We start from the raw sequence: 18,197 nt of genomic DNA on the forward strand, positions 1-18,197 counted from the left end.
TAAATCACGGGACTCTACTCCCAAAGCCAAGAGCACACTGTATACACTGTATGTTAGCTAATAAATTATGTTTAAAAAAATAAAATTAAGTTAAAGCTATTTTAAAATAGCTTTGATTGAAAATAGAAATATTGACCTTTTGTTACACTCAAAATACTATGCAATCAGATGAAAAAAGCTGTTTTAACATAATCCCAGCATAAAGGATTATGAAATGCTAACCTAAAATATGCCTAGGATCATTGCATATATGTATAATCAATTCAAATAAGATGTAAACCTTGATCATCTTAAGAATTTTTGATATTTCAGACTTACTCTACGCAGGGCATTTTGAAAATCATTTCCCATTTCTAAAGCTGTAATGATAAATACTCCAAGAACTAAAAGTCCCCCTGGTAGCATTCTGGACACCTAAAAATAGAAATATAGTATTAGCTAACATAAGCATTTCGCATTATATGCAATGTTTGGTGTTTGAGAAGCTAAATACTAAATCCACAAATACTTACTGAGTACTAACTATATGTATACCCTACAGGTATACATATACAGGTGTACAGGAGCTTTGAAAAACTGGTTAAAATACTACGAAACAGTTGATAACCATGATGAATGGGGTGTCAGTATGTACACAATCTTTCTAAAGTGTCCTTAATTTTTGTCTTAAACATACTTTATAACTTAAACCATTTAATAATGATACCCTTTAGTTACATCAATAAACAAAACCCCTTTCTCACAAGATCAAAGTATCTTGTGAGATATCTTCTAAAATTTTTCAATGGCTTCCACTGTCGGTTACCTAAATAATACATAAATTTTACCTACTACTAGTATTTCAGAGTCTCCAAAATCTAGCTAATCAGATATTCAGAGCCTCACTTGATGCTACTTTTCCCTGAAATATTCAAGTATCATTCAAAAAGTTCTGTTTCCCATACATGTATCCAGCTTTCTAATTCTAAACCTTCACTCCAGCTGCTCCCTCAGCCTGAACTGGTTTTCCTTTATCCTTCTACATGACTGAACTCTACTGTACGTGAAAGTCAGCTTGAGGAAGCTGCCTTCCCTGATACTTTGATCTCCCAACTCTACAAGACTCTGGTGTTGTTTTCCCATGGAGCTTATCACATGAGCCCGTGCTACAATCATTGGTATGCGATGGTCTGGAAGTTCTTTAAGAGAAGAAGTGATTCTCAACTAACTCTCTATTCCTATAATATTCAGAAGAATGTTAAAAGCCTGGGATTTGAATAGAGGGCGTCTGACTTGAAAATCCATTGTTTCCTATTTTTTATGTTTACTTCAATTTTTGTACCTATTTATTACATTGGGTATGAATGTTCTTTCCAATTTTTCTTTACTCTAAAATAAATGTTTTTTATTTCAGACACAGAATCTGAAGCAGGCTCCAGGCTGCAAGCTATCAGCACAGAGCCCGATGCAGGGCTATAACTCATGAACTGTGAGATTGTGACCTGAGCTGAAGTCAGACACTTAGCCAAGTTACCCAGGCACCCCTTTACTCTAAAATAATATTGTAAAACTTCTAGCAAGGCTTTCTATGTTCATGGCATTATTTGCTTAGAATAAATTTCCTGAGGTGGACTTGTAGATTATGAAGTTATGCATATTTTTGATCCAAACTACTAGTTTGTTCTCCACAATATGTTATTTCCCTTCACATGACTGTGGCTAGTTCTTAATACCATATGGATTTCTTTCTATCATCTAAATTCAGAGATCAAAATGCTTTGGTTATTTTTTTGTGTGCTCAGTGCACAAGAGAACTGATCACAAAGTTAAGTCTTCTTACATACCAGTCTATTCCTTAATATATTTACATTGTGTCTGCTGGTGGTTCTCTCAGATTTCATAAATTCTATTCACTATAGTAACATATGCTTGACATATAAATAAAGAACAAAGTTTTCATATTTAGCACAGAAAATCTGTATGTTTTCAAAATCACCATAACACATAAAATTAGCGATTTCTTTCTAGAGGCAAAACGGTTAACTTATTTTGCTATAAAAATTTTATGTCCGTGTGTGTGTGTGTGTGTGTGTAAACATATACAATATATACCTCTCTATGCATATATATATATATATATATATGCATATATAGTATACACTGCATAAGAAACCAGAAGAAAAATTAGAGTCCAAAGTTACTTTAGAAACCATTGTGAATTTAAGTTTGAAATATTTATTATTTTCATTAGAAGATATTAAAAATTTCTTGTATTTACTACACACCACTCCTATTACACATACAAACATACAGATAAACACGTGCAACTCTGAAAAATTTAAAGTTGATGGGAGATGGAAATCATTTTTACATTACTCTAACATTTACATTACTCTAACATTTCCTATTAGTTGATACAATCCATTCAATAACTACTTTTAAGTGAATTCCCTCTCACCCACTCCCAAATCTTTTTCCTCCTTATATAAAGGCAACGCCATTTTCCTAAACATCTAGGCTAGAAATCTGTCATGTTTAGCTTCTTTCTCAATAGCTCTTCACTCCCAGTCTACTTGGTCACTAAATCATCTTGCTATTGGCTCTGTGACTGGAGCGTTTTGGCAGTGAAGTTTTAGCTCACTGCATTAGTTAATTCATGCATTCATTTATCCAACATTTTGGAGTTCTTCTTGTAAAACATGGAAATACTACACTTGGCACTGAGGATATACCCATAAACAAAACAGACATGACCCATGTCCTCACAAAGCTTAGAGTCTAGGACGGGCTCACATCATCTTTTTTTTAACTATTACAGTAACTGATATTCAGTCTCTCTACCCTCCATTTATACTGTACCAAGGTATTGAAATTATTTCCTCAATTATTGATCAATCATATTAACTCCTTCTCTAAAGGAAGCTCTGAAAGTCTACCACAGAGCTACTATCCACCAAACAAACTCCCCACTTCTTAGGATAGTGCTCCAAAACCATCCATAAACATCCTCACAGCCTTATGTCTAAAACTACATTCTTTTACATATCCGGTCTTTCGATTGTAACCAATTGCTTGCTCTTCCCCTAACATGCCTTTAACATTCATGCCTTTGGGTCATTTATTCATACTATCCTTTGTGTCTTCAGTGTGTTCTCTGACTTCTGCTGGCAGTACTATTCATGTTGCAAGTTTAGAACCTTTTGTGAACCTGTTTGAATCTAGCCATTGGCAGATATTTAATCATCCACCATTCTATATTCTTACTGTACTTTTCTACTTTTATCTCATTTCTCTTACAATTGGTTTGTGGTAACTTTGATTACAACATACATTCTAAGGACATAAAAAAAAACCTATCATTTTATTCTACATGAAGTCTTTAAAACAATCTGACCAGCAACTATATTATCAATAACTAGTATTATTTTAGTATTATATTATTATTGTTTTATTAGTAGTATTATAATATTTTAAAGAAAACTCAGAAATAAGCTAAAGGACAAACAACAAAGACAGGTTAAAAACTACAATGGATAGGGGCGCCTGGGTGGCTCAGTTGGTTGAACATTGGACTTCGGCTCAGGTCATGATCTCATGGTTCACAGGTTCAGAGCCCACATTGGGCTCTGCACTGACAACTCAGAGCCCTGGAGCCTCCTTCACATTCTGTGTCTCTCTCTTTCTGTCCCTCCCCCACTTGTGCGCACACTCTCTCTCTCAAAAATAAATAAGCATTAAAAAAAAAAAACCCTACAATGGATAAAGATTAGCAATAGAAAAGAAGAGCATATAAAATCAAAGGCTTTCAAATGAGACTGCCTGGTGCTGGCTTCGGCAGCACATATATCAAATCAGCCTGGGTTCAAATCCCAGTTCCATCACTTATTAGGTAATATTGGGTGACTTAACCTTAAGTAATAAAATGCATTTTTAAATTAGACACGAGATATTTCTATCTTTGATGTACTATGCAAGTTTTGAAAACTTAAAAACGAGTACTCTGAAATCCTAGTCTAGTAGTCTGAGGCTGAAGTGCTTTTATTTTGTCAGTCAATAAGCACAACTTAACTCTATAAAAAACAAATATGATGACCTGGTTGGCATGTTCTGTGGCCCATTCTTCATCCAAGTTATCCAACTTAGCTTTTTGTTGATGTTTGAGGTTCTCATTTTGTTCCTCTTTGGGTGGCGTTCTAGTGGCAAGAATGACATAATCCTTTTGTGAAGAACACTTAAAAACAAATTAGAAAAGCTTATTAGAGTGTTATCCGATCGAAGAACATAAAGCTCTTACGACATGCAAAAATAATATACGTACAGCATAAATTGCTAATACTTGCATTACAACGGAATTAACAGGGAAACCAATTATCATGGATAACCTTGCAATGTTTCCCTCACGTGTCATTTATATACATGATATACTTAATATCAGATCCTCATTTGCTTGGACATCCTGAATGTGAATCATATAGTGGTCCTTTAGTGGTTCTTAAAAACAGTTTACTGAATGAGTGAATGTACTGCATTTTAACTAAAAGATAAAACGCTTTGTCAATTTTCTAGTTATCATATTTATTTTCTAAATAATCTGAACAGATTTGATGGCTCAGCAAATATAAAAACTCAGTAAAATAAAGCAACAAATTATCTTGTGTGTCTTAGTTTCACTGAAACAATGATAGAGCGAATTTGTACATGTTTGTCCACAGAAAAACAAACGGGATTTGGGACACATAATTGAAGTGATATCAGATTTATGTTCCTCAGTTTTAATAACTGTTAAATGGTAACCAAAGGTGAGCTATCTAAAGATAAATTTAGGGGGGCGCCTGGGTGGCTCAGTCGGTTAAGCAGCCGACTTCGGCTCAGGTCATGATCTCGCAGTCCGTGAGTTCAAGCCCCGCGTCAGGCTCTGTGCCGACAGCTCAGAGCCTGGAGCCTGTTTCAGATTCTGTGTCTCCCTCTCTCTGACCCTCCCCCGTTCATGCTCTGTCTCTCTGTGTCTCAAAAACAAATAAACGTTAAAAAAAAAAATTAAAAAAAAATAAAGATAAATTTAGGGAACTTTTAATAGCTCAACCTCCTTACAGTGAAAGTACACTATAAAGAAAAAGTAAAAACAAGGCAGATAAAACCAGTTAGCATGGTGTCATTCTCATACATGACCTGAAACTCCTATCGAGTGTCATCCTGGAATAGAATGCAAAGGAAGAGAAATTATTTCTACAAAAGTAATTTTGCCAGAAAGTTATATTCATATACACACAGGAAAAGGTAGATGCTGATTAAGAAAGCAGAACTTTAAAAAAAAAAGAAAAGAAAAAACTGACCCAGAGAGTAGGAAACAGGCAAGCTTGAAGAAGGAGAAAGTGATGAGTTTAAGAAGAAACATACCAGAAGGGATGAAAAGGCAACAGAAGGAAAGAATGGAAGGAAGATCTTAAAACGTGAGAGGCTTATTTGTAAGATGGTGGTTTTGCCAAGCTCTAGAAGCCTATACGAGTAAGGCAAGTTTGGAAAAGGGTATTTCTCCCTGACCTTTTATCTTTACTGACTACGTCTTTTTCTGAGACTCTCATTCCCTTAAACTTTCTTAAATAAAGTGTAGTTGAAAACCTTAAATGAAAAGTTCCTAAGGCACCTGGGTGGCTCAGGTAGTTAAGCATCTGACTTTAGCTCAGGTCATGATTTCATGATTCTTGAGTTCGAGCCCCGCATTGGGCTCTGTGCTGACACAGTGCACAGCCTGCCTGGGATTCTCTCTCTCCCTCTGTTCCTTCCCCAGGTGGGCTCTCTCTCTCTCAAAATAAACACATAAACTAAAAAAAAAAAAAAAAAAAAAAAAAAAGCTCCTAGCAAAAAGAGCCCCATATTGGATACAAGTAACCTGAATCACAAAGTAGTTCAGATTATTGCCAAGAGGTACGTTGGCTACCTAATGTGAGGCCTCATAGGGTGGTATTATCTGTGTGAATAGTACAGGGTCTACCCTCTGCGTTACAAGTTAGGAAATCAGCTGTATGAAAATCCTGAAAATGAACCGGTCTCTCAGGGCTAGACTGACATTAACTAGGCTCATTCAGAATGATGCTGAAAACAAGAATATCATGAAGGGGTGTGAACACATGACTCTTCTGGACAGTACATTCTTTATAAGTAGGTAACAGAGGGCACCAAATTATAAAAGGAAACAGCTTGAAAATCTGGATAGAATCAAACAAAAAAATTACACAATTAGAAGATTCTAAAGCATCATGATAAAATACTCAGAAAGAAAATTATTACGATAGAACTTTTTGCTCCTAGGCATCAAAATCAAGCCCTTGGGCCACAGTGCACTCAGCTCTAACTAGTGTTTAGATGGAGGTAGGCCAGTGTGTCTGTGACTCTCCTTTTGTTGTCGCTTTATACTGCTGACCAGTCCTACCTGCTGATTATACGATAAATCAGCAGGTGCTTATGCTTTTTAACATAACTGCCCAAATCTCTGTTCCATTTTGTGTTGATTTTTAAGGCTTAACTCTAAAAGGGAAATAAAATTTGTCTAATTTCCAAATTTATCCTATTCCCTTTTCCTCCCTTTCCACTGAATCAACATTAAAAAAAAAATCAGTAAAATGGATACCATAGCATGTAACAAAGACATGCCCACTATCGCCACCAAGGTTGAGATAAGATAAACAATGGGAAATAAAGTTGTCAAAAGCTACTTTTGCAAAGAATTAGACAACCAGGAATTAATAAAGATTAGATGAGAGTATAAAACACTTGGAAAGACATTAAGATACGTATAATCTGGTCAGTAAAATTCTAATTTTGGGGTTTCTTTTACATTATAATTTACTTTTACATTATCAAAAGGAAATGTGTTCTCACTTAAGCAAACTTGGGGTCTGTCCTGCTTCTCTATATTTTTCCTCAAAGATCCATATTAAGTTCTTCTTTTACATTCCATTCTTCCATTCCCTAACCTTATGCTTATTGTTAAACAGCATATTTTAATTTTAAATAAACAAGTAATTTGTTTTATCAATAAATGCACTAAAAGATACATACCTGTCCAATTAAAAGACCAGAGACAAAAGCCTTTCCTTGAAGATTAATGTTTGAAAGATACTGGCCAACAGCCTCTTCTACGATGTAGGTTCTTCCCATTACTGAGAACTAATTCTATCTCCTAAATTATGAGAAAAAAATATATGGCATTCTTAAGTAAAAGTATAACTTGCAATGTTTTTGTCATGGAGGTTGTATACAGACAGAAGTGGTACTCCCCTGATTCTATCCCATGCCTTGCAGAGATTGCTTATTAAATAGGGAATTCTTTCCTGCAAAGTTTAAATGTAGCTTCAGAGTCCTCAATACAGTGTTGCTGGAAATGATTACCAATCAACTAGAGTTGACATAAAAGATAAAACCCACTTCTATAGCTAAGATAAGGGAGGGGAAACCAACCTAGCAGTCAACACACCTATTTTTTTAATTTAATTTGCTACTCCTTAGTTGTAACATCTTTGATAGTCTAAGCTGAGCCTCATTGTACTCATTTCAAAAACAGGAAAGAAGACAATTTCTGAGCTGCTCATTGGGAGATAGAATCAAATTCATTTACTCAATAAGCATACTATGAAGAACTACTATGTGCTAGAAATTGAGCCAGGTCGGATGGCACAAAGATGAATAATACTTGACCTCTACCCTTGAGTAACTCACAGTCTAATTAGAATTATGAAATTTGATAAATAGCAATGCAAGAATAATGAACATTTATGTGGTTTCTACTTTGTATAAAGCCTTGTTCTAAGTACTGTACATGTGGTAATACCTAATATTCACAAAAACTCCATGAGGTAGGTACTATTACTATAAACCCCCCCTTTTTAATAACCCTCGTTTTATAGATGAAGAAAAAAAAAAAGGAACTTGCTCAAGCAGCAAAGCTGGTAAGTGGCAAAAGTGGAATTTCAACTTAGGCAGTCTAGCTGTAGAATCCATGTCCTTAAATGCTATGTTCATACTGAGGAATCATAGTTGGTGTTTCATTTAACCCTTTACTAAGGGTAACTCCTGTTCTGCTCTCTCTTTCCAGTTTATGGATGACAGCTGCAGCATTTTGAATAGGAATAAGAGTCATTTGAGTTCTGGAAAAGATTTCAAACTTTTGGCACAATAAAGCCAAGGCAACTATAAGTATGCTGCAGTGGCATATCTGACACCCGTAAAGAAAATCACCAGTCACAATGATTTTTCCATTACTCCAAAAGTAAAGCCCAGCAAATTGGTTCCAGTTTGAAACTGTCTACAGGGTGTTGTTTTTTCAAAAAAGCCTGTTCAGTTTTGTCTCAAAATGCATCACATTTCTTCCTAGCTCTTTTCCAACAAGTGTGCAAGTAAATGGGGTTTGCACAAAATTTCTCTTTAGACTAAGTCTAGAACTGCCTATCTAAATCAGTAACGCTGCTATAAATTTAAAGTCTTTCCATTTTTAATAGTGCCTTAACATATTAAACTTTCCTCTTCTTCATTGTGCTATTCTACTTTTCCTTCTGTCTTAATAATCCTTAATTCTTCAAGAAAAAGCAGTGACAATGACTCCAAAGTAATGAAATGTAACTTTGCAATCCTATTTTTTCCAAACTATCACCTAGTAACCATATTACTTTAGTGCTTCTTCAAAACTTTTTATAGCTGACCATACTTTACAAAAACCCTACTAAAAATGTACATCTTGCCTAATACAGTTCAATTTATCCTGAAATATTGTGTGACAGCATAAGCTATGCAAATTGTCCAAGCACTGTGACTTGAGACAGCTCAATCTCTACAAAAGAGAGATTTCCTAGTCTACAAAATAAAGAATTTGGATCAGGCAAGTCTGAAAACCCATCTAATTTTAGGACTCTGTGAGTCCAAACACAGAATATCTGCATTTTCCAAATCACGAATAGTGGGCTAGGGACCTAAGACAGTGCTACCCATACCAGCAACCTTAGTTAACATGCTTACATAAAATACTTTGGAGAAAAATCAAATCTTTCCTTACTGATATTCACAAAAGGGCTGCTACTGTGGGAACTGCAGGAGAATGACATTAGGAATACTTTATTTGCAATAAAGGACCTAATAAATTCTTTCAGAGGCATATTTAAATATGAAATAATCTACAGGTTCGGCTTAAAAGTCACAGAATTACGATCTGGAAACAAGTAGTTCTGTTATAGAGGCAGGGTCATAAGCGGTTTTTAACAGTGTGTTTTAAAACTTTTGTTACAACACAAAACTTTTGTATATAGTTTCTCCATTCAAGAAGTAGAAACATACGGTAACACTTTCTGCAGTATCACCTTAAAACAAAGAAAAATGAAACGAGCGCCTTAAATTCCTGTTGGCTCACTGTTACTCCGCTACACACACACACACACACACACACACAGGCTCTAAGTATGCCTTTTTAAACAAAGTTAAGTTTTGTCAAAGCTGGACTTGAATCTCGTGCCGGAATGTCTGCCCATATGTTTCTTACACTCGGTCTCTTCCTTACTTCCTTCCTTCAAAAGGAGGTTCTCTGAGCCCGAGTGCACACACTCAACCCTCACACTCACGTAGGCCGACTCACCTGCAGTCAGATTCTGCACGCATGACAGGCAAACCTGTCGAACCGTCCGTCCTCCCGAGAAAGGGGTTTAAGGTGCAAGAACCAGCCTCCAGGGGCCAGATTCCCCTCGGGTCCAAATTCCACAGCCAATGAATTCATCAGAAAGCGACAGACTTCCCACACCTCACTTCCCACTCCAAACCCAGGGTCTCGGGAGTCAAGTGGCGCATACTGATGACGCACGCTGCCCCCCTTCCTTCATCGCAGCACCTCAGCCAAAGGGACTGCGGTCGCCACCCCGCCCCCTTCCGGGCGCCATTGAGAGCGTGGCGGTAGCCCGGCGCCTGCCGTTCAACCGTGTTCGGACCGATGCCCTCTAGTGGCTCAGTGTCTAGAAGCCGCCAAAGAGGACGACCCATGGCATCCCGGAGCTTTGACGGTAAGGTCGCCTGGCTCTTCAGGGAGGGACGTGAGTTGACGAATACTCCGTGGCGCCATCTCGCGGACAGTAGTCGTACGGCCTGAGGAGAGCCGGGGGGCGGGGAGAAAAGAGGAAGCGGAATGGGCGGTGCGCAATCAGGCTTGCCGAAGGGATTGAGGAAAAAAAAAACAAAAAACAAAAAAACACTACATTTCCCACAGGTCTGTGGGGCTTGAAGCGGGTGGACTGGGGAGCCGGAAATCGGAGTGCCCGGCCGGGTCAGAGGCCGCCTCTGAACTCGGATACCCAGGGTGCCCACCTTCCGGCGGCTGCGCGCGCACTTCGGGCGCGGGCGCTGTGGCGCGTTCGGCGGCGCCTAACGCAGGACTCGATTTCCCAGGGTCCCGCCGCGGGAGTCTCCGGCGGGCAGGCGCGCGCGAGCCCCGGAGCGAGGTGGTCGAGGCGGGCGCCCAGGCTTCTGGGTCCTCTTGGTCTTCGCCTTTCTTCTCCGGTTCTGCTCCGCCGGCCGCTGGCCCCGCGGCCCCCGGCCACATCGACATGGCGGCGGTGCTGCAGCAAGTCCTGGAGCGCACGGAACTGAACAAGCTGCCTAAGTCCGTCCAGAACAAACTTGAAAAGTTCCTTGCCGACCAGCAGTCCGAGATCGATGGCCTGAAGGGGCGGCATGAGAAATTTAAGGTGGAGAGTGGTAAGTGGCGACGCTCTTCCCGCCCGTGGTTCTGGGCCCGACTCCGTAGCCATGGCTGGTCTTCTCCCCTTGCAAGCTCGCTTTCTGCGTACGACTTCGCTGATGGCATCGCTTCCCTGTGCTGCCTCGCCCTCCTGTAGGCCTTCTCTTACCTGCTTCCCTCACAGTTTGAAAGGAAGGAGCCCTTTTGTTTGAAACTGAATTTACATTTAGCTCCGTTTTCTTTGTAGTTAGAGTAGTCTCACATAGGGACACTTAACGTTGGTCGGCACACAAATTGTGAAGATCTGGGTTTCTTTACCCCGGACTAGCCAGCCAGTCCGCGCGACCCCTCTCCCTCTAAGCTTAGAGTACCGTGTCTTTACGTGGCGCGTAAAATGCTCGCGATTGCCGTTCAGTTTTCCGGTCACCTGCCTTCAAAGGCCTTTGTCGAACTGACCACTTCGTGCACCTAGTTCTGTTTTTTAGCCCTTCGAGCGGGTCCAGTAACGATGTCGATACTCACAAAAATGAGTAGGTGCATAACAGCGCTGGAAACGCAGCGATCGTAAATAGGTTAAGTAAGTTTGATACCTTGGATTTCTCTGTAAAAGCTGGAGTTTAATAGGAAGTATGTCAAGACCTGTTTATAGATACCTCTAGCAGACCCTCAAGTAAAGTTACCGGCGACAGTGACTTGAACATCCTTGAAGAGAGATTAAGACCACCGTGATTATGGTTAGAAATAGAAACTCTGTAAGTTTCTTGGTTTGAGGGAGGGGGGGAGGTTATGGTGCTGTTTTTGCTAAATTGATTGAAAATTCTGAATACATTATCACTTCAAAAAAATGTAATTATCGAGCAGAATTGGTGTTAAAAAGTAATTCCCTGGGGGCGCCTGGGTGGCCCAGTCGGTTAAGCGTCTTAGGCTCAGGTGGTGATCTCACGGTTTATCAGTTCGGTTTATCAGTTCGAGCCCCGTACAGGGCTCTGTGCTGTCAGCTCGGAGCCTGGAGCCTGCTTCGGATTCTGTGTCTCCTTCTCTCTCTGCCCCTCCCCCGCTCATGCTGTCTCTGTCTGTCTCTCTCTCTTCTCTCTCCCAAGAAATGAATAAACGTTAAAAAAAATTTTTTTAATAATTCCCTGAATCCCAACACTGAAGGTTGTATACAGCATTCTTTTCATTAATTTACACATAACTATCATTTGTCTTCTGTGTACTTGATACTGTGCTGAACAATACACATGCAGTCCTTCCCGTGTGAAGTTAGCACAGTTTTGCGTAAGTTTGGTTATTTTATACTTTCAGGTGTATGAGTCTGTTTACACAACCTTTTAAAACAAAGCAGTTTTTAATTAAGTATTCTTTCTCCATTTAATAAGGTTTTTTGTACGTGTGTCAGCTTTATGCTAAAAAGTAATGTGTGGGGAAAATACTAAGATAAGAGATTTTGCCTACCTTGAAGAATTTCAGTCTTGTGAATAGACAGAGGAGTAATTTGTAAAACTCTCTTTAGTTCTTGTTTTCTTTCATATACATGTATATGTTCATATATACATACATAGATAAGTATATAAGGAAATGTTAAAGTCCTTTCAGTGCTCTGTGTACCTTTACTTAAATTCTCTTATCTGGAGTGAGATTCAAATACTGTGTCTTAACTATTAAAATCAATGTTATTAAAAATAAGTAGCAGTATTGACAGTATGTGCACATGTGTGTTTCATTTTTTTTTTCCTCTGCTCTTCTGAAGAACAACAATACTTTGAGATAGAGAAGAGGCTGTCCCACAGTCAGGAGAGGCTTGTGAATGAAACCCGAGAGTGCCAAAGCTTGAGGCTTGAGCTCGAGAAGCTCAGTAAGTATCTAATTGTGTCCTTATTTTATTCTTGGAGAATGGAGATTTTTAGATACCTTTTTGTGTGCCCTGGAAACATTACTATTTATGAAAATAGTGATTGTCATAGGGCTTAATGGTCAGGAGATCTGAGTTCCAATTCTGCTGTTAAAAAGTTCTTTTGCCACATGTAAATCATAACATATAAAATGGCTAGAACCACCTGTCCGTCTGCTTACACAACTGTACAGATCAAATGAGAGATGTTTGAAAACATTTTAAAAAGTCATAAAGCAATCAATAGAATAAAAGAACCTAAAATTTATAGGAAAAAAAAATAAAAATAAAAAGTCATAAAGCATTATGCAACGGAAAGTGTGATTAAGGAGAGTAACTTTATTATTTGCATGTTGAAGATTAAAGCCTATTAGTTCTATTATTATAATTTTAACTGTCACAATTTTTACAAATGTGTATGAATCCCAGGATATTTCCTCTTTAAGGCCCATTTCTTGTGAAAGCTGAGTAATTTCCTTTTTAATTAGTTTCCTTCTATCATTAAGTTCTAGAAGGTACACAAGATCTCAGTTAAAGGTCGTGGCATTTCTTAGGAAAATGATGTGTATTATATGTTTTGCTTATGATAGAAGAAAGCAAATGTCAGGCAAGAGCTTTCTAGAGTAGGGACATGGTATTATTGGGGATAGCTGGGTTTTTAATTTGATTGGGAACACAGAAGCTAATAATCAAGAGAATGGTTAACACTTCAACCTTTTTATTTAACCAGGTCTGTGGCCATCGAGTATTTAGGTCATAGTTTTTTTCAGCTCATTTTGAAGCACTTAATTTTTTTAAAAAATACGACATATATGTACGATGATATATATACACGTGAAATGAAGGTGTAAGTAATTTCTCGAGTAGCTACATCTGGTTCATCCATCTGTATTTAGTTCTGTTTTGGCATGATAACTAGGTCTGTAGAGCTGTGGTACTTAAGAATTTCAGGAAAATTACTGGATTATTGCTCCTTTTATGAGATCTGGAAAAGATGAGGGTAACCTATCATTTGTCTTCTATGTACTTGATACTGTGCTGAACAGTACACATGCAGTCCTTCCTGTGTGAAGTTAGCACAGTTTTGCATAAGTTTGGTTATTTTATACTTTCAGGTGTATGAGTCTATTTACACAAGGCATCTAGTATGGCTTCTAGGAGTATACAATTATATTTGTGCTTTTTTAGTTTGTCATTCTAAATCTGCGCTTTTGGAAGGCAGCAAATGATACAAGTGTGAAATAGAAAATTTAGACTAATTTAACAAGATTTTTCTGTATAATAAGCATCTAGTATGCCTTCTAGGAGTATACAATTATGTTTGTGTTTTTTTAGTTTATCATTCTAAATCTGTGCTTTTGGAAAGCAGCAAATGATACAAGTACAAAATAGAAAATTTACACTAATTTAACAAGATTTTTCTGTATAATAAGCCAACTGTTTAAATAGAACTTAAGATCGGAAATAGTGATAATGTATTTAGTCATTAAATTGCTAGCACGTAAATAATATAGATGTATTTTAATGGAGGAAAGTTTCAGGAAGTATATTTTTCCTAGTTACTTGTGTGCATTTAAGGGAGAGACTGTACAAGGGAAGATAGACCATTATGAGTGGAGATTGTGGGTTTGATAATTCAGTATCAAGCATAACTTTTTCCCTCCATGGTAAAGGCTCTTTTTAAAGTGATAAACAAGCTGAATTAAAATTATCCATTATTGTTATTTGCTCTGTATACATTTTCTATACTTTAAATGTTGTTATTTACTTTCTTGGTTTTGTCTTTTTTTACTCAATTTTCTTATTTGTAAATATAATTTACTCTTTATGATTGACTCAGAGATGTCCTGGAAAAATGATAAACGTGAGAACTACATATGCGTTTTCCTGTAAATGTTGGTTAGAATGATCAGAAATGTGATTTTGGAGACAGGATAGCACAATTAAAAATTTGGTCTACAAGTAAACTTGGAATATTCATGAATTTGGAATGTACAACTCGGTCTTTTTGAGTCTCAGTTTCTTCATTTTGAAATACATATGGGTGGCAATTGGATGAAAACCGTCATTGCAGTTTTTAAGTTCATAAAATTCCTTTTATTCAGACAATCAACTGAAGGCACTAACTGAGAAAAATAAAGAACTTGAAGTTGCTCAGGATCGCAATATTGCCATTCAGGTAAAAGTTATTTTTGTGAATAAAGCTAACTATAAACATGATACTTGAGGAAGTATTCTATTCTGGTTGTGTTTACTCATTACTTAATGGGAAAATGAAGCGTGTTCTATCACTAAACAAAAATGCATAAATATATATTCCTTAATTGGTCCTTTATGTGTTTTATTGATTGAGCATTTTTTTTACTCATCAGAATGTATTAGTGCTTAATATAAAAGGGAACTTGCTTTTAACTCTGTAGTTCTTAAGGTTGTGATTTTTTTCCAGAAATTCACGTTGTAAATAAAGTGCCATAGAACTGTAGGTAGGATAGACATTCACAGATTTATCTGTCCACCTACTTAACCTACCTAGAAATTCTCTAATGTTTACTATTGCTCAGGCAGTATTTCAACTATTGTGATCTGGTTGGGGATATGGGTGAATCCATATAATAATCATTTTAGAGTAGTAAGAAGAATAACAGATAGAATATGATCATGAGGATTGGTCACCCATTGGTTTAATAAAGTGGTCATAGTCCGTGAGAAACTAGATGGAATGTCAGCCTCTTGCTATTGCTTTTTTAAAACTTGTGTTTGATTTGAAATTAAAATGTACTTGGTATATTAAAGGTACTTACAATGGGAAAGAGTGCTAGACTTAATCCAATAGAAATTTAAAATTTTCTGCATAGAACTAAAACACAAGGAAGCTATTAAGTATTTTTCATTTAAAATATGACTGTTTGGATCCTTAATACATGACTGCTTTCATCCTTAAAGAAAAATCATTCAAGGGGGAAATGGGCAAAGGAATTAAAAAAAAAAAACAACAGGAAGCTGCACAAATGGTCTATGGCAATGTGAAAGGTTGCTCTGCTTTACTTGTAATCAGAAAAATGCAAAAAAATAAAAAAAAAATTTTTAAGGAAAAATGCAGATAAAACAATCAGGTAATTATTTTTTACCTCCTCCTGTGAACATTGATTTCTTTTTTTTTTTTTTTTTTTTTTAATCTTCAGTTCTGGCATGAGTGGCTTGAGATTGGTGCTTATGAATCAAAGCATGTTAATTGCCATTATCTTGCTGTAAAACAGTTGACAAAATATATTAAAGGTTTTAAGACATTCCATTTCTAGGGCTCTTTCTTAAAAAAATAATTTGAACCAAGGTGTAAATACAGTGACAGTCATCATAATTGTATTTTATGGCAGCAAAAAATTAGAAATAAAATGTCCTGTCTACAAAGTCATGTTTAAGTAACTAGGACATTTCCAAGTGATAAATAATGATATGGGAAATTTTTTCATAAGCTATGAAAAATAATTTTTAAAACTGCAAAATATAAATAGAAGTGTTGAGATTATGGGTAATTTTTAAACTTTTAAATGTATTAAGTTATAAGGAAAAACCAACCATTCTTAAACCACAGCTAATGTTAAAGTTCTGTGTTCAAGTTCCTATAATGATTAATCAACTTTATTTTTTAATTTAAATGTATTATGCTTCTCCTTTACATGATAGAGCCAGTTTACAAGGACAAAAGAAGAATTAGAAGCTGAGAAAAGAGACTTAGTTAGAACCAATGAGAGACTATCTCAAGAACTTGAATATTTAACAGGTATGAGAAAATACTTTAGGCTCTAACTTCACTCTTTCCTGTCTCTTCTTAAAGTGCTAGGAATTAATCCTCAGTCCATTTCTGTTGCTGGTGTTTCTTTGTCATAGCGCAGAATATAATTCAATGTAATATCCTATTGTGTCTGCCACTCGTTTGTCTTTAGATCATTACCAAGGTTTTAAAGCAGTGTCTAGATAAGTATGCATAAATGAAAAACATCTCTAAGAAGTTGTAATTTGAACCGAGATTTACATGCTAACACTACAGCGTTATTTATAACATCAGATTGGAAGCAGTTTAAGTGTTTAGTTGTAGAGGCTAAACTCCTTCATTTTATACAGACACACTTGCTGGAATAAACTGTCCATAAACATTCAATATGTAGAAGAACCTGAAAGGAGAGCTTATATTTAAAACTACAGACTGAAGGAGTTACCAGGCAGGAACATAAGCTAAGTAACACACGTACGTAAGATAGATAGTAGATAGTATGTGAAACAGTTGATGTTTTAAGGTAAACATGACTCTTAAGCAGTTTAATGTATCAAATTCCCTTTGGTTACTTTTTAAAAATTTTTGAAGTTTTATTAATGGAAGAATTTTCAATTATTTATGTTGCTATACAGTACTATTCAGTTAGGTAAGTATACTTTTCCAGTCTCAGAAAAGTTACTTCAGAGTATTTGTTGATGAAGTTGATCAACTAATAGGTAGATAAAATTGAAACATTTTTTTTTTGTTGTTTATTTTGAGAGAGAGAGGGTATACACACAAGCAGGGGAGTGGCAGAGAAGAAGAGAGAATCTCAATCATCAGTGTAGAGCCTGATGCAGGACTTGAACGCAGGAACCATGAGATTATGGCCTGATCCAAAATCAAGAGTTGGACACTTTAACCAACTGAGCCACGCAGGTGCCCCGGAATTTTTTTTAATAAAAACTTTCATGTAGGTGAACCTGGTTGGCTCAGTCAGTTGAGCATCCAACTATGGCTCAGGTCCTTACCTCACAGTTTGTGACTTTGAGCCCCACATAGGGCTTACTGCTGTCACTGCAGAGCCTGCTTTGGATCCTCTGTCCCCCTCTCTTCCCCTCCCCCACTTATGCTCACTCTCTCTCAAAAATAAACATTAAAAAAAAAAGTTTAATAAAACTTTGCTGTAAGGAGTATATAGAAAACTAAGCATGTACATGTTCTGGCTCTGTTGAGTAGATTTTTGTTATCACTGCTTTTTAACTTAAATGGCTATTTATGAAATTTTAATAGATCTGTAAGTATATATCAGGAAAATTAATGCTAATTTGCATATTTAGCTTAAGATACTGCATTTAAAATAACCAGTGTAAGTTATATGTTGGCTTGGGTGCACAAATTTGGTTTATCATCTGCATGTTTAAATTAAATTTATAACTAAGTATGACAGAAACAAAATAAAGAAGTCGAGAACTACTTTGTATTAATTGCTTGTTTTTCTAGAGATGTATCTTTGATGTTTGGTTTCTCTGAACATTAATTAGTCATTATTTTCAAATTCTCTTCTGACCTTTCTAGAGGATTTTAAACGTCTAAATGAAAAACTTAAAGAAAGCAATGCCACAAAGGGTGATCTTCAGTTAAAACTGGATGAACTTCAAGCTTCTGATGTTTCTGTTAAAGCAAGTAACAAATAATTTCTAATGCACAAAATACAATGTTTGCTTAAAACTCCCTAAATTAAATTTTAAATGTGGGCAGGTTATCTATAAAGTGATTAAAATCTGTGTTTTTGTTTTTGTTTAATATCAGGGAATTAATTAAATATTATGGCCATTTTAATTGAAGTGTTTATGTGATGT

The 18,197-nt window shown here is 36.6% G+C and overlaps 2 protein-coding genes across 7 annotated transcripts in view; one reads left to right on the plus strand and one right to left on the minus strand.

The window, feature by feature from the left end:
* Positions 1 to 10,156, minus strand: part of ODR4 (odr-4 GPCR localization factor homolog) — an 80,657-nt gene extending 70,501 nt beyond the window's left edge. For 2 of the 3 annotated variants that reach the window (XR_006214166.1, XM_007096237.3), the window contains exons 1-4: positions 9,599 to 10,155; positions 7,039 to 7,159; positions 4,073 to 4,210; positions 319 to 414 (exon numbers count right to left, since the gene is read on the minus strand). Coding sequence is in view for 2 of the 3 variants with exons in the window: in XM_007096237.3 (XP_007096299.2) it covers positions 319 to 414; positions 4,073 to 4,210; positions 7,039 to 7,137 (333 nt within the window). In the remaining variant the exon portion in view is untranslated. Of the gene's footprint in view, positions 1 to 318; positions 415 to 4,072; positions 4,211 to 7,038; positions 7,160 to 9,598 lie in introns of all 3 variants that reach the window. The other variant, XM_015543849.2, reaches the window with a different exon arrangement.
* TPR (translocated promoter region, nuclear basket protein) overlaps positions 9,997 to 18,197 on the plus strand; it is an 85,279-nt gene continuing 77,078 nt past the window's right edge. For 2 of the 4 annotated variants that reach the window (XM_042976758.1, XM_042976760.1), the window contains exons 1-6: positions 9,998 to 10,016; positions 10,399 to 10,707; positions 12,441 to 12,545; positions 14,687 to 14,760; positions 16,266 to 16,362; positions 17,914 to 18,017. In XM_042976758.1, coding sequence (XP_042832692.1) covers positions 10,557 to 10,707; positions 12,441 to 12,545; positions 14,687 to 14,760; positions 16,266 to 16,362; positions 17,914 to 18,017 — 531 coding nt within the window. In that variant the 5' untranslated portion in view covers positions 9,998 to 10,016; positions 10,399 to 10,556. Of the gene's footprint in view, positions 10,017 to 10,219; positions 10,708 to 12,440; positions 12,546 to 14,686; positions 14,761 to 16,265; positions 16,363 to 17,913; positions 18,018 to 18,197 lie in introns of those variants that run through there. The other 2 variants (XM_042976759.1, XM_042976761.1) reach the window with 2 other exon arrangements.

This window comes from Panthera tigris, chromosome F3, assembly GCF_018350195.1.
Source record: "Panthera tigris isolate Pti1 chromosome F3, P.tigris_Pti1_mat1.1, whole genome shotgun sequence".
NCBI lineage: Eukaryota > Metazoa > Chordata > Mammalia > Carnivora > Felidae > Panthera > Panthera tigris.